Raw genomic sequence first — 15,033 nt, 5'->3', positions numbered from 1 at the left:
AAAAAGATTAAGAATGCTTGGCCATCCTCTGTTCCTTTCTCAGACAAGAAATGGTGTTGTGGCTGGGTAGTGCCTGAGGGACCTCATTTCTGTTCTTCGTGGCATGGATTTTTTTTACTTCCTCCTAGGATGTGCTAAATGACACCCCTGCTGCAGGGGGATGGGAGCTTGGTTTTGAATGAAAACATTTGCAGGCAAGCCCTGTTTTGTGCATTTATAACTGGTATGTTAGAATCTGTCTAATCTTGTTGTGAAACAAGCTGTTTAAAACAGAGACGTGCATGCAAACTCCCCTGAATACAGGACAAACTTGGATCCAATCTAAAACTGGCAGCTGGCGCTTGTCTGTAAAGATCTGAACTGGAAACTCAGTGAGATCTGAACTGGAACATCTCAGTGACATTTGATAATCTAGAATCAGGCATGGCAGCATTCACATTCGCTGGTTTAATAAATAAATCATGCATATTTTGTAGCCACATGTGCATCTGAGTCCCCTCTGCTTATTGTTGCTTATAAATTATCAGTAAAATTTTTCCTAATTTTCCTCCTGATGATGGAATTTTCCACCTGGATTTGAGGAACAGCATGGGCAACATCTGGTGACTTAATAGCAATGAATCCCTAAGGCCTCAGAGGGCAACATCTGCTTCACAAACAGGGACAGACCCCCTGCAAGGGTGACCTCCTCACCCTTTTTTCCCCTGCATTCTCTGACCTCTTCCCCTTGCTAGCTTAATGACAGATTTTGTATCCAAACTCAGTAATGAGCCCTGAAGGGCAGTCATTAATCAGATCCTATATATCTGTGAGGTTCTGCACTATTCATACAAAAGAGGGTTTGGGGTTTTTTGGTACTTTTTTGTTGTTGTTGTTGGTTGGTTGGTTTGTTATGTTTAAAAAAAAAAAAAAAGAGGAAAAAAGAATCCCAAAGAACCCTACGTATTCAGCTTTTACTTGTTATTTCCTGCCAAAAGGCTTTTGGAGAAGACCTTTGGGTCCAGTACAGCCCAGGAGCCCCTGTAGAAACCAAATGTGTGGATAGCTGAGACAGCTGAACCTATCAGGGTAGTCAGAAAGGTTGCTTCTTTCCACCTTCAGCAGATTGAGTGACAGTAGTGTAAAGAAATATACATCAGAGGGCTTGACTTTCTTATGGTTGTGCTGACCTGCTCTGCTATGTGAACCAGAAATTTTAATTATGACCTTCAGTTCAATGACCTTACCTGGTCATGTTTATTATGTATGCTCTAGTATCTGCAGACTAGATCCTCCTTTCCCTTTATGCTGGGTGCTTTAAGACCATGAGATATATAAGGCAGATAAGGTGATGGCACTTTTGGGCATTTTTCATTCCACTAAAAGATTAATGGTTTTCAGTATAAAAATCTTGGGTTTAAATCCCTAGAATTTTTTCAAACTTTTACTATTTAGATTAAAATTTTCTTTGCTGGCTCACAAAAGAGAACTCTAGGGCCGGACCAAATGTCTATCTAGCACGGTGCCTTGTCTGTAACACTAAGTGGACATCAGGAAAAAACACATGAATTGCAGGGCAAATGTGTTGGATTTTCCCTCAAGAATAGGAAAAGCTACACCTTTACCACTGAAGTCACATCTAAAAATTGCTGATTTCAGTTCCCTGTTTCAAAGCACAGAAAAACAAGTACTTCTCAATAAAAGAATTCTAAAAAAAGTCTTCAGTGAACAGAGACCTTTGCCTGGTCTTACTCCCAGAAATGGTAAAATTTTCTGTTTTAAACAGTAATAATCGATGCCACCCTGTAACTCCTGTCCTTGTCGCTGTTACTCTTATTATTAACATTGCCATTACTTAAAACTGCCAAATTTGCTCTTGTGCATGTTTTTGCTACACATAAATACACGCACACAACACACATAAACGGTATTAACCTATATAGACTTTCAAATTCTCTCATTTTTACTGAAAGGAACATAAAGCCTTGTCAATAGAGCCATATGTGTGTCTTAAAAATATAACAAATATAAAAATAGGCAGGCAAACACTATTTTTTTTTTACTAGTCTTAATAGCAAGCAGTGGGAGCTATTCTGTTCTCTTTTAAATTTATGAGTATAACTTGCCCATAGGATATGAGCTGCTTTATTTTTATTCAGGCCTATTTGTCTATGCTCCCTAAGAAAGATTAAGGTCAGAATAGAGACAAAGTTTTTGTGGAGTTGTATAAGTAGTGTACAGGTTTGCTAATGCAATAGTAACTGCTTTTTTGCATCCCAATTAGTCACTTTAGCCAGACAAAATCCTTGCAGTAGGTTTTTTCTTGGGTTTTCTCATGAACATAAGACCTTATTATGCTTGATAAGTAGCACTGAGACAATACATTATGCCACAACAAAAGCTTTCAATTTCATACTTGAAAACTTGCTCACAAAACCCCTTATTTAGACAACTCAGTAAGAGACATTGTTTTCTAAAGTGCTGAGCACACCACAGCTCCAGCTGAATGTGGTATCAGTCTTTTCCATTAAAACCTGTTGACCTGAATCTTTTGCCTCAGTAAGGATGTTTGCTGTGCGCAGCATGACACAAGGTGCAAAAGAGTGGATTCCTGCAGGTATATTTCAGAAGTTGGAAGTCTGGTACTGGATAGCTGCTGGGTTATTGTGTGAGCACATCTGGGTAAAGTGAGCTGATGTAGTTTGAGTCATCAGTGGGACTGGGACTGGGACAACTTTGCCTGAACTGAAGGGAAATAGAAGTGGTCAGGTGATCTGTTCATTTAACTCACATATAGGCAGAGATAAGCCTTGGTAAATGCATTAGCTACACAGTCAGTGGCCCTTGCAAGATTCTGGGTTTGCATCCATAGGACTTGCAGTGTACTAACAGCTCCAAGTTGCACTGCAGTTCGTAAGGGTCTGATACCATCATAAAAATTTAGTTTGTTGCTCCTCTTCTGAAATTAGCTTATCTTCAAGAAGATGGCGGATAAATCAGTAAATAAAAACAACATCTTGCACTTAGTACCCAATAGAGCAAGTGTCCAATTATGAAATTCTTCAAATGCAAGAAGAGTCCTTTTACTCATACACTAATCTGAGACTTGATTAAAGCAGATCAGTGTTCCTCTTCCCTCCCCAGCATAGTTACATGCGACCTGGGACCATAATCTGTTTTTAACTGTCTGGAGTAATGGGTCAGATTCTCAACTAGTGCAAACAACTATGCCTGGACCAATGTCATTGATCTAGTCCTCCACATAGAAAGAAATGTGGCCATCATTCAGTTTGGCATAGCAATTCCCCTAAGAGTAGCTTTGAACCTTTCCTTGCAATATGACATATTTTAATTGAGAGTGGTGTTCTTTTAATCTGATTCAGGAAAGTAATTTATTGGAGGACCAGGAAAATGGTAAAAAGCACAGTAGTTTTGAGAAAGAAAAAGTAAGTCAGTTTATCCCAATGTCCTTGACCACATGTGCCTGCATGCCTCTGAAACCTCAGAATATGACCTTATTCACCTTTTACACACCTACTACGTACTCCTTTCTCTGCCATCTGTAGGCAGAGTAACTGAGGTCTCAGATACTCCCCTTTTCTCAAGGTGTGTGCTAGCTTGTGTCATTCTTTGTATAATTCGGAATGTGTCACTTGAATGGCACAACTGGGGCTTAAGTACTATGTAACTGCCAAAAAGTAAACCTCAGGATGACAGAAAGATCTTTTGCAGCTCTAACTACCTGTGATGTCTGTGGTGTTTGAACCCTTGAGCTCAGTTTGTTGTCCCTTTCAGGGTCCTCAGGGGTCATCTTCGAGGCCTGAACCAAAACTCATGCGATCAAATCCCTTCAGTTTGCTCAAGCAGGTTTTCTGTGTTAGACCTCTGACAAACTTACTAAGGGAAAAAAAGGCCTGTGGAGGGCTTTTCACAACAGCAGCTGTAGGGCTGTTCAGTTATCCCTGGTGAAAAAGTCTCTTCTGAGGAGGAGGGTCTCCTCTTTCCCTTGGAGGCATTAGAGAAGAACTTGTTGCCCAGGCACTGAGTTGTCTCCTCTTGGTAGACCAAAGGAAGCTCCCTGGAAGGGTGGATCAAGATACCAAGTCCAGCAAGGTGGTGGATTGCTGAGTCCTGTGGGGGTTGAAGGGGTTCTTCTCCGTCTTGGCAGAGGAGACAACAGTAAATGGATCTGGCCAGTGTACTAAGGAAATGGGTTTGAGAGGCTGCAGCGACCTGTCCCTTAAAGCATCCTCAAATAAGGATCTCTTGTCCATCCTTCAATATTTTTACATAAGAAACCCCCAGCACAAACGTATCAAGTTTCAGCAAACATCACCAAAACTAAGTGCTCCTAGAAGTGCCAGGGGGCAGAAGTGGATGGAGCATCTGAGGTATTTGCTCCTCCAGGGGATTTAAACATGCGATGAAGACAGGGCTGCAGGCTGCTGTCTCCGTAGCTCACAGCAGCAACACCAAGTGTCATGACTGGAAAACACTTCCAGCTCTTCCACTTCAGGCAAATATTGAGGCTGCTTCTGTAAGCAATCTCTTTCTGCTTCTTATGTTTAGTTGGCTTGTCATGTGGATCCACGCTGGCCTTCTTGGGCGGACTAAAACACCTCTCTTACCCTTGTGGTGTACTGTCCTCAGTAAGCAGTACACACAAACTTTGCGCCTTCCAAACGTTAACATCTACTGGTAATGTTGCTAATGTGAATGTTACTAGCAGGCCTCGGTAATGCGTGACTTTGCCACGTTTTCCAAATGTGTTTCTCCGTACATTTCAGGTGTGGGAGACTCTGGCTATATTTTCCAGTGGTAAGGAAGCTTCCCGCCTGCATTCATACTACCACAGCAGGGCTGGGGAAGCAACAGTAAGAAATGCTCCATCAAGTTCAGCATAGGCACTAAATGGAACATGTTTTCTTTAACAGTGAAAGAAAAATTTGCTCCAGTTGTGCCAGATGCTGAGCTATGCAGCTGTCAGACCTCTTTTGTCTCCTGTTGTGACTAAGAGAGGTTAATTGCTCTGACAACCCAGATGTACAACAGCAAACTGCCTCCATACTGAAAAAGTGGCCCTGAAAGCTGCCTGGCTACAGGCCACTGTGTTCCAAGATCTAGTGCAAAGGTTTCAACCTCAAAATTTTTACTTATAATACTCATTTCCATGCCACACATCACTGGCTATCAAGGAAATGCCGCATAAAATATTCTCTCACATTAGTGAAATGAAATTGGAACATATTGGCCAGGAAAACAAAGTGTTTGCCAAAGAAAACTGTACCAAAATGGGAAAAACACAAAAGAAGAGCTAGCAAGTAAGAAATTTAAATACAAGCTCAACATTGAAGTTTAATGAGAGGGATGTTGAAGGGAAGACAGGTGGGATGAGTTTTGTCAAGCTTTTGTGGACTCTGAAGACACTGAACAGAGGGCCAACTGATCCAGAATCACAGAACACAGTAAAAATATTCCTAAATTGTCTTCTACTAAATGCTGTATGAGGCTTTTTCTAGATTATTTTTGTTTGGCATACCAGAGGATTCGTGGTGTGCCTTGAGGATTCAGGGCAAGACTTCTCTGGCATTTGTGGCCCTTCTCCAGCTGAAGAGTTGAAACTTATGCAATGCACCACTATGAAGCTGAAATTACTTTGAGAACTTGAAGAAGACCAAGACTGATGCATACAACTGAAGAAGGCTTTGTTCACACCCGGTCAATTGCACACAGTTGTGGCTTGCAGAGTCAGCAACACATGGACAGATGGCTGGTGTCATTGGAATGAATTCTCTGCTTAAGTCCGTGAAGCCTAAACAAAGGCTTCCTACTTTCTGCTTTCTCCCATCTCCATTCTGCAAGGCACAAGCATGGATCTAAGCACAGCAGCATCGTTCCCCATAGCCATCAGCCAGTTCAACAGGTAGATGCAAGCCTATGACACTATGTCACTAGCATTAATGTATCTCTTCAAGACCAGTATGGAAGAGCAACTTTTCTCTTCAGCAAAGTGACTGCTTTATTTCTATCACAGAGCACACAGCAGTCATCCCATGAGGGACAGGGCTTGCATGTGTGACTTAGAAGATTTCCCTGAAAGTGGCAAGTGACATTATTGGACGTACTTACCAGCAATTCAAGTGATATGAACAGGAACATGTCTTTGCAAAATTTAACTGCCTAGAAACATAAGGAGTGAATACGCACACTGACACCTTCCAGAAGCAGAGCCATCTGCAAGATTTCTCCTGTTGCCACTGATCAGTTATTCCCAGAGGAGAATGAGAGATTGAACAACTGGCTTCTTTCAGAAGAAACAGGCTTTCTTCTTCAGTTCTACTAGTAGACAACCTCATTTTACATGGAAAGGAGGGAAACTTCTGCAAGTTGGTGTGTAATTGCAGTCTCTGTCTACTGAAGCAGAATTTAATCTTGCTTCTTTGAGCACCTTTTTTTCTCTTTATCTACCCATTCTTGGAGCTGAATGTGGTTAGAGGATCCTGACTCCACATTATAACTTCTGTTGCCTCTTGTGTTTTCCAGAGAGCACCAGCAAGATACCAGTATCAACAGAAGGGACAAAAGCCTCTTCACGTAAGTTGAATTAACAGAGTATTTCTATCCCTTTCTATTTATTTCTTCTTGAAACTACCTCTGTAGTTCTGAAACTGCTCCCTCTTAGCAAGAACAATTCGCCAGCACCTCAGTACCTGCACATCACCTTGAATACTGAAGCTACTTCAAGGACTGAAAAATGAATGAAGAAGGGTTGAACATATTTTTCACTATCCTGGACTTGTACTGAGGATACTAACTTGGCCTGCAGTTATCAGCCTGCAGCAGCCAAAGTGAAAAAGTATTTGATTTGTTAGAAACTGTGTTTTGAAAAAGCGTTTGCTACTCCTGTTTTTGTAAACCCTAGCAGCTGCATATGAATTTGCAGAGTGTATAGACATATTGATGTTTCCTCCAGAAAGTCTGCTGCCTAGACTGCTGTTTCTCAGGGCTCTACATACAATTCCTGACAGCTCAGGAGGTGGAGTGCCTGTGAGTGTAGACAGGTAACTCACTGTCAGTAGTTTCACCACTTTTGAAGCTGCCTTGGCATTTTAGGAGCCTTCTCCAGATGGTTTCCTTTCAGGCTGGTGAAATTTTGCTTTCAGCATCCTGCCTGTAGTTACAGATTGCACGCCTCCAGAGTTACTCCTGGAACTGACCCCAGTGAGAAGTCACTTTCATTGCTTTAAACATTAGAGTTATTTTCTGTATGGCCACAACACAAGCAGTTGTCTCTACCACTGAGTTTGGCTGAAGGAGCTGTGGTTAGACGTGTGTAAGCCGACCATCCCAAGGATTTACAAGATGCACATATCCTGTTTGGCAAAGAGACTGGGGTCCTGCAATCTTTTTTGGGAAAACTCTGCCTGGCAGAGACAGGTTTTAGTGTGAGATGACAGCATTTGTAGGCCAGATCAAGGAAAACAGTGTGATTGCCAGATTTTGCATATAGCATGCCTGCAGCCTTTCCTTTGATGCATCTGTGTGTGTGGCGACCTACTTCTGAAATCTTGGCACTGCTGCCTGACAGAAGAGCCATTGGATGTGCCCATATTCTTTCATGTTCTCAGTGGGGCCTGTCACTGGTGCTTTGCTGGATATGTATGAGACCACATAGCTAATAGCAAGTGTCCTGTAACCATTGGAACCATTTTTGTTCAAAGGAGGTGACATGCTGGTCACCGACTCCACTGGGCTCGCCTTGCTCTCTCCCATATGCAGCAAAAATGCAGTCCCTGCACTTCACTCCTTTCTTTCCCATGAACTAAATTTCTTGTTGTTGAGTGGTCTCTTTCCCTGCTTATGTCGTTTCCAGTGCCTGCTGTTACAGTACTGTTCTCCTCTTTACTGCTATTGTGCCACTGAAGAGGAGGAGGATGGGATGTTCAAAAAGCTGGCTGCATTCCTGAGTAATCGCTGCACCAGCAGATTTTATGCCAAGTGGCTCATCGTGCTGTTGTCCTGAAGGAGAGCAGAAAGCAATACATTCAGTGGCTGACTGTCTCGTGGAGCTCTGAGTAGGTCTTTGCTATGTGGTGGGAGCAGAGACCTGCTCAGGCCCAAACCCAGCCAGGTGCCATTTTTCCCACTGTTCTCACTCAGCCCTGGATCCAGACCATATCACTTTTCTCTGCCACAACAACAGCCTCATACTGACCAATAGTATCTGAAGTTTTGGGCACTGCTGATGTTTTTCCAGTCCTTGTAAATGCAAATAAGTTATTGGTGTATTACTTCTTAAATCTGAGATGGGCTATTGTGAGATGGTGGTGTTTAAATCTCCAGGAGCTAGGTCTCTTGAAGTATTGCTACATTTAGCATTTGGTGATAGGAGGGCAGAGTGGTCTTAGCTTTTAAGTGTGGTTTAAATCTGCCTAAAAACTGACTCCATTGGGCAACAGATTCATCTTTTCTGCCTGATGTAGCCTGTTGTTAAATATTTCACCACAGAGCATGCAGTATGCAGTATGTCTGACCTGCTACCTCGGATCCCTGGGCTGTTTGCTAGCCACTCTGATTGTCTTCATTCCTCTCCACAGTGGCATATCACATTACCACCTTAGGCAAAGTGCTCTCTCTGCAAACCCTTCCAGCTGACAATACTGCTCAAGCACACTCTTGAATTCTTTATTCATGCATGACACTTTTGCTGGACTTCCAAGACAGTGAAAGCCCATGCAGCCACCCAAGTGCAGGGCACTGATTTGCTGTGTGCTTTGGGTTCCTACAGCTCCGTAGGTTCAGCTGTAGCTCCAGGATAGCTTGCTTCTTCCATTTAGCTTTTCTGAGTGCTTCCTTTATGTGATTTGTGTTGAGGTCTGTTTCCTTTAGCTGTCCTACAAGATTATTAGCCACCTTGAGAATGCTTCTTTTTCCTGTCTTTGGAATCACTTTGGTGCTGGTGCTATGTCTCATTTTGGTCTGGAATGTGTCCTGCTCTCCCTTCCAACTCTTTGTAGAGGTGGCGACACTCATGGACCCTCCTCTCTTTCAAGCCATGAAGGTCCTTAGCCTTAGCTGTGATAGACCTGGAGGCCTAGCTGTCTATTTGGAATCATGTGAGAAGAAGATAAGAAGATAGTGTTTCCTGGGTCAGCATGTGGAGCTTCAAGACCCACTGTTTTCCACTCTCCTCTGATGCCTTCTCAAACAGCTGAAAACTTTGCTCTCTCTTTGCCAGTTTTCTCCTGGCCTTCCCTCCCAGGACCATGGAGCATTTTTGCTGTAATTGATTATTCACAGTGTGCCTAGGACATGCTGTACCAACTTTGAAGTTCTTTCCTTTCTCAAGCTATCTCATATTTTTCTCTGCTTTGGTGTGTTTCTGATTACTGGGGAAAAAAAAAAAAAAAAGCAAGCCCTGCTGGAGGAAGATGTTCAGGCTCCTCCAATATAACAGTGTAACTGTGGCTGTATTCTTACAACTTTGTTGTTACTTGTGTGTGTTGCAGAACCCATGCTTAGGATACAAGCTTCAACAGAAGGAACAAACATTTCCTCCTGTAAGTATATACAAGATGTTTAAATTATTGCTGGCAAGATCCTCAGGTACATTTCTTACTTCCTAGCTCAGAAAAAATAAGCTCCTATTTAAACCTACAATAAGGGATTGGGAGTCACTGGGTAGAATTTCTGCACTAAAGATGCAGTTGTTGTTATATATTATAACTCTGAGGGCCATATTCTTTGCAGACTGGGAATACGGAGGGCTAAGCACATTCCTTCAGGAAGGTCAAAGCTCACATTTGGGCAGGGCAAAGGAGGAGGAAACTGTTCCTTTGTTTCCTACCTGCAATTGCCTGCCCTGCCATCCTCAGGCAATGTATGGCTTCAAACACTGTCCTGCCTCTGCCTGCATAGCTCCTAGCCCTAGGATAGCTGAAACATCCTCAGGTTCAGCCATGCCCAGCCATGCCCCGCATTTCCTTTCATCCCTGTGCCAGCTGGTGCATGTTAGAGCTCCTTGAGCTCTTTCTCCTGTGACACACTGCCCTCAAGAAGAAGATGGGGAAGATAAGGACATCTTTTTTCATGTCTCCCCTCAGCTGGGACAGAGAACCAGAAATTATTTCCCTTCCTGTAGAAGAGAGGTTATCTCTCTCTTCATCTTGGGAGCACACTGATTGCTGCAGGGGTACCAATGGGGAAGGTGAGTCTTTTCTTCCACGTAGTCATGCTTTCCAGGGAAACATGCTTAACAGCCATAATTCTGTGCACATTCACCCCTGAGAGCCATTAGGCAGAGCTTTCAGCTCTTTACTAGACCCAAATCCACCATCTTCCTATCCTGGTTTTGAGCAGTCCAGAAGGACATTTCATATAATCAAATTGAGCAGGGCTGCAGGAGGTAGGGTATTGACCTTCTTCTAAAGCATTAAGTATTGCTGACTGCAAGGAATAGGATGGGAGGTGAGATAGATCAACTGTCCAATCCACCCTGACACTTCCAGTGTTGTTATAAAGTGTGATATGTACTCTATAGTGCCCTTAACTCACATCTAATAGCTTCCTCATGTAGGAGCATGAGGAAGACTGCTCAAAATCGAATTTCTGGACACAGTATTTTGTACCTTTTTTATAATTTATACGAGATATAAAAGATTTCTTTTGTAAATTTTCTTCTCATCTATTCATCTGATTACTGTTTTAGGTGGGTATTGAAGGAATTTTAGAAATCTGATAGGTTATTTTAAAAGCCTGAAAAGCTTTCTATCAGCAAAATGAGAAGAGTCAGTGCTGGCCTTCTTTTTCATCTGATGCATAGCAGCAGGGTAGGCAGGAATAATTCCTGGAGCAATTTAAAACAGTCATTTTTTTTCTGTTCTGCACTCAGTTGCATTGATGGAAATCTGGAGTAGTACTATTCTTGTCACTGAAACAAGTACTGGAGAAGAGAGAGTAATAGTGAATATTGCTGCCTATGCTGGGTAGGAAAGGCACCACAAAACAGGAGGGGGCCAACATTTATTACTAACAGATGTGAACATCTACTCACACTACAGAGCAATGATAGAATTGAGTCCACGTACTTATTCGGAAGTTGCTTAGAGGTTTTCTTTTCTGAATTTCAGTGGCACATGTCCATCTCACACTTGTCATTGTCAATCTTGTAACAGATACAGGAGATAAAATAAACTGTTTCCTTCCACTCCTCAGACAATAGCAAACGTTTCAGAGAACATGCCAGCACTGTCACTGTTGGACAGACACTGGGAAAGACCTGAGAACAGCCAAGTGCTTCAGGCTTTCTCCCCTGGGCTTTTGCAAGTGAGCAGACATGTGTCATGCTTTGCTTTCTTGGAGTTCCAGTGACAGACACATTCAAGGACTTAAGAGTTTAAAAAAAATCCTATCTCCCTAGGACACTCCACAACAGATATACCAAAAGAGAAGGTCCCCCTACACTTTCATGTGCAAAATCCAGACTATTTTGATAGTGTGGGCCTCCATCCTTAAGTAAAGGAGAAAGGAAAGAGTGTGATGTATTCCTAATTTACATACAGTGCTAGTGATCCCACTGGAGGGTCAGTAATCCAAGGGAGGAGGAAGCAAATTCAGGCTTTTATTTCCTGTTTCATAGCATAAGACTTTGTGGCACTGATTGATAATGATGCCCCTGTCAGGTAGAAATGCTTCTCACCTTCTCTTGCACCCCAGACCTAGGATTGTTACATATATATTTATTTTGTACTGTGTACTATTGAAACCTAAGTTACAACTTCAATTTTCCTTGGCGATGGAGCTCTCTGTAATACAGTTTTTCCGCTAAATCAAATGAACAAATGAACAGCAACTGGAGCCCTGAGTGCTCTCACTACCAAAGACTGCAGACGCCATTCTTAAGCACCTTAGAAGAATTTGGGTCTGTAAAACATTTTTCCTCCTCTTGTTTCCAGGACTGCAGTGCTCTGAAACAAGTGCTTGTGACCTTATGACTTTCCTCTGCTCAGGAGTTGCACTGGCAAAAAGGAAATCTGAGTCTTCACCTTGGTGCCTTGGTTTTATGAGTTCAGTCAACTATGTATTCAAGAATAGAGAATGAAAATGTGGTGGTTTTTTTACTCTTCTGGGACTTGTTAAAGTGGCTTCCCACCCTCATAAGAAAAAATCGCATACATTCTTTAGAGCAGTGGTCCCAAAACTTGCATTCTTGTTTGTAAGTTACAACATAACTGAAAAGAAATTCAAAAGCAATCAGGTTTCCTAGATTAAAGTCATCAGCACTGCACACAGCATCCTGGTGCACACATGGCAGTGTCCTCGGTTCATCTGAAACAGTTATTTTTCTCCTTCTTAGTAGCTGGTGCAGTGCTGGGTTTTCAGCTTTAGTCTGAGAACAATGCTGATAACTCACTGATGTTTTCAGTTGTTGCTGAACAGTGCTTGCCCTGATCAAGGACTTTTCAGTTTCTTATTCTCTGCCAGTTGAGGAGGGGCACGGGAAGCTGGGAGGAAGCAGAGGCAGGACACCTGACCCAAACTAGCCAAAGAGGTATTCCATACCACAGCACACCATGCCCAGTACATAAACTGGGGGCAGTTACCTGGAAGGCCCAGATCACTGCTCAGGTCGGGCTGGGTACCGGTCAGGGGATGGTAAGCAATGGCACTTGTGCTCATTGTTTTCTTTTCCTTTTCCTCTTTCAGCTTCATATTCTCTTCCCTTGTTATTTCCCTTATCATTATTATTATTGGTGGTAGCAGTAGTGCTTTGTGTTATACCTTAGTTACTGGACTGTTCTTGTCTCAACCTGTGGGAGTTACATAATTTTCATTCTCCTCCCCATCCCTCCAGGAGCTGGGGGGAGGAAAGAAGGGGAAGAGTGAGTTAGCAGCTGAGTGATTCTGAGTTACCGGCTCGTCTTAAACTATGACATGCAGAAACATTTGTATGGTGCAAGAGGGAAAAGAGAGAATCTGGTGGGATACAGACTGTTTACAATGACCACAGCTTCTGTTGCATACAAACCATCTCCAGCAGAGAATCGGTGTGCAGACCAGTAGTGATGTGGTACTTCAGCTTCCTGTCTCTATGGACAGCAACGGTTTGGAAACCCATGCTCTGGGGGCTAAACTGCATCAGAAGTTGAACACTTGTAGAAAATGAAGGAGTAGAAAATGGCCACTGCCTGTGGGAGTGTGTTTCAAACTCCATCAAAGACAGAAACATTTGCTTAGTTTCACTTTGCAGCATTACTTTCATGTCCTTATTTATGCTGCCCACTAAGGGCTGCTCCCTAAAATGTCTTGTGAAGCAAAAAGCCAGGGCATATGATGTACTCAGTATTTCAGACCTGATTGTCTTACACTGGGATTATCAGTTCAGATTCTTCTGCTTGCGCAAGAAGGTGAGCTAGAAACCGTGGTACTGAATGTGCTTGGAGCATATTCTCTGCACCATGCATGCTCCTGTCCACCATCTAGCAGGCTGATATGATGCCCAGCTGGAGGCAGGAGTGTGGATGAAGACCAGGTAGACGGCTGACCCCAGCTTGCTTATTGCTTCTTTTTCAGAAGAGTACAGAGCAGGTTTGGTTAGTTTTTTGGCTGGAGGGAAAGACCCAGTGCTGGTCATCTGTCCTATAGATGACTCTAATCTAATTTCCCACAGACTTTCATGCTGGCCTGCAATACCTGCACAGATATTTAAAAAAGAAAGACTATTTGGAAAAGAAACATGTCAGGTTGGACTGCTCATTTCTTCTCTCTGGAATTAGCAACTTGCAAACACTAAGCCTGGCAGAGCGAGGCACCTGCCTAACGCTTCGTCTGCTTGTGGTGCAGTAACAGATTACAAACATCCTAAATGGAGAGCAGATACACCACATAGAAATGAGATATGCAAAGACTTTTTGCCTGTCACATTTTCTCAAGTACAGTACCGAGATGTTTTGATAAAAATGTTCCATGCTGAGCCAGTAAAATCATCTATGACACCGTGTAAGGGCCATTGGTTTATAGAATATTTTTAACAGGAACATTTTTGCATGTATGAGGCAAACAGCCTGGCCAGTACATCATCTGTGTCCTAAAACCTTAACAAGCAAGTTTTCTTCATCTCCTAAAGTAAATCTAGTCCTCCTCCCCTGTATTTATTTGTGTAGTACCCAACAGTAGTTCACTTTCAAAAACTACAGATTTTGCCTAAGAATCATAAAAACCTGAATCAATGTGCATGGAAGACAGAAAGTTTGGTTCCCAAATGATACAGGTTTTATGTGGCTGTTTCTTCTGCCTTCAGGATACTTATCCAAACCTCTAAAGAGCTGATTTTTTTGCTATTTCAAGCAATTGTTTAAAGGGTCGTCTTGATTGGCAAGAAGTTCTTGGACCACTTAATTTGTCTGATGTCTAGAATTTTTGGAATTTTGGATGTTTGGATAAAATTCCAAAACTGTTTGGAATTTTAGTTAAATGTCTTTATTTTTTAAAAGTTACTACTCTTGCACAGGTACCTAGAACAGCATGCTTGTCTTTCATGTTTAGCCCAAACATGTGGAATCAAGAACATGAGATAAAGAGTGAAACTCCACTGTAAACTGCAGTTCTTTTAAGAGACAGTGTGATTTGGTGACCAGATATCTTGCAGGATAGCATAATATAATACATATAGAGTTTCTGATTTAACTCAGTTTACTCTGGTTTTGTTGGCTTTATTTTATTCTGAGTTTGACAGATACTGGTTTCTAATATTCCCTTTACAATGGACAGACAAAAAAGATGGGCAATGCTGCAGCACAGTATAAGGATCAGAAAAAATACAGGGAATACTGCCTAACCTTTGAACATGTGTTTAACTTCCTTCATCCCCAAAAGGCTACACAGTTTTGCCAGAAAACCTAAATACACTGGTAGCATCTCAGTAACTTCTGGAATGCAGCTATCATCGGGTGAAAGATTAGAATTGGTTTAGGAGAGTCTAGTAACAGAGGAGAGTCACTTGGGCAGGTTGGGAAGAGGAGAATACTGTAACCAATTGAAAAAGCTGAAGGAATT

The 15,033-nt window shown here is 42.3% G+C and overlaps 1 protein-coding gene across 10 annotated transcripts in view; it reads left to right on the top strand.

Moving 5' to 3' along the window:
• NRG1 (neuregulin 1) overlaps positions 1 to 15,033 on the top strand; it is a 458,712-nt gene that overhangs the window by 318,680 nt on the left and 124,999 nt on the right. For 8 of the 10 annotated variants that reach the window (XM_057419354.1, XM_057419355.1, XM_057419346.1 and 5 more), the window contains 2 exons: positions 6,523 to 6,573; positions 9,489 to 9,539. The exons of 1 other annotated variant lie outside the window; for it this stretch is intronic. In XM_057419354.1, the coding sequence (XP_057275337.1) occupies positions 6,523 to 6,573; positions 9,489 to 9,539 (102 nt within the window). The remainder of the gene's footprint in view (positions 1 to 6,522; positions 6,574 to 9,488; positions 9,540 to 15,033) is intronic. One more of the 10 variants, XM_057419352.1, reaches the window with a different exon arrangement.

This window comes from Pezoporus wallicus, unplaced genomic scaffold (assembly GCF_028554395.1).
Source record: "Pezoporus wallicus isolate ANWC-B61680 ecotype Strahan unplaced genomic scaffold, APGP_CSIRO_Pwel_v1 contig_7344, whole genome shotgun sequence".
Taxonomy (NCBI): Eukaryota; Metazoa; Chordata; class Aves; order Psittaciformes; family Psittacidae; genus Pezoporus; species Pezoporus wallicus.
Note: the sequence above shows the minus strand (reverse complement) of the source record. Positions and strands in the feature narration are given on the sequence as shown.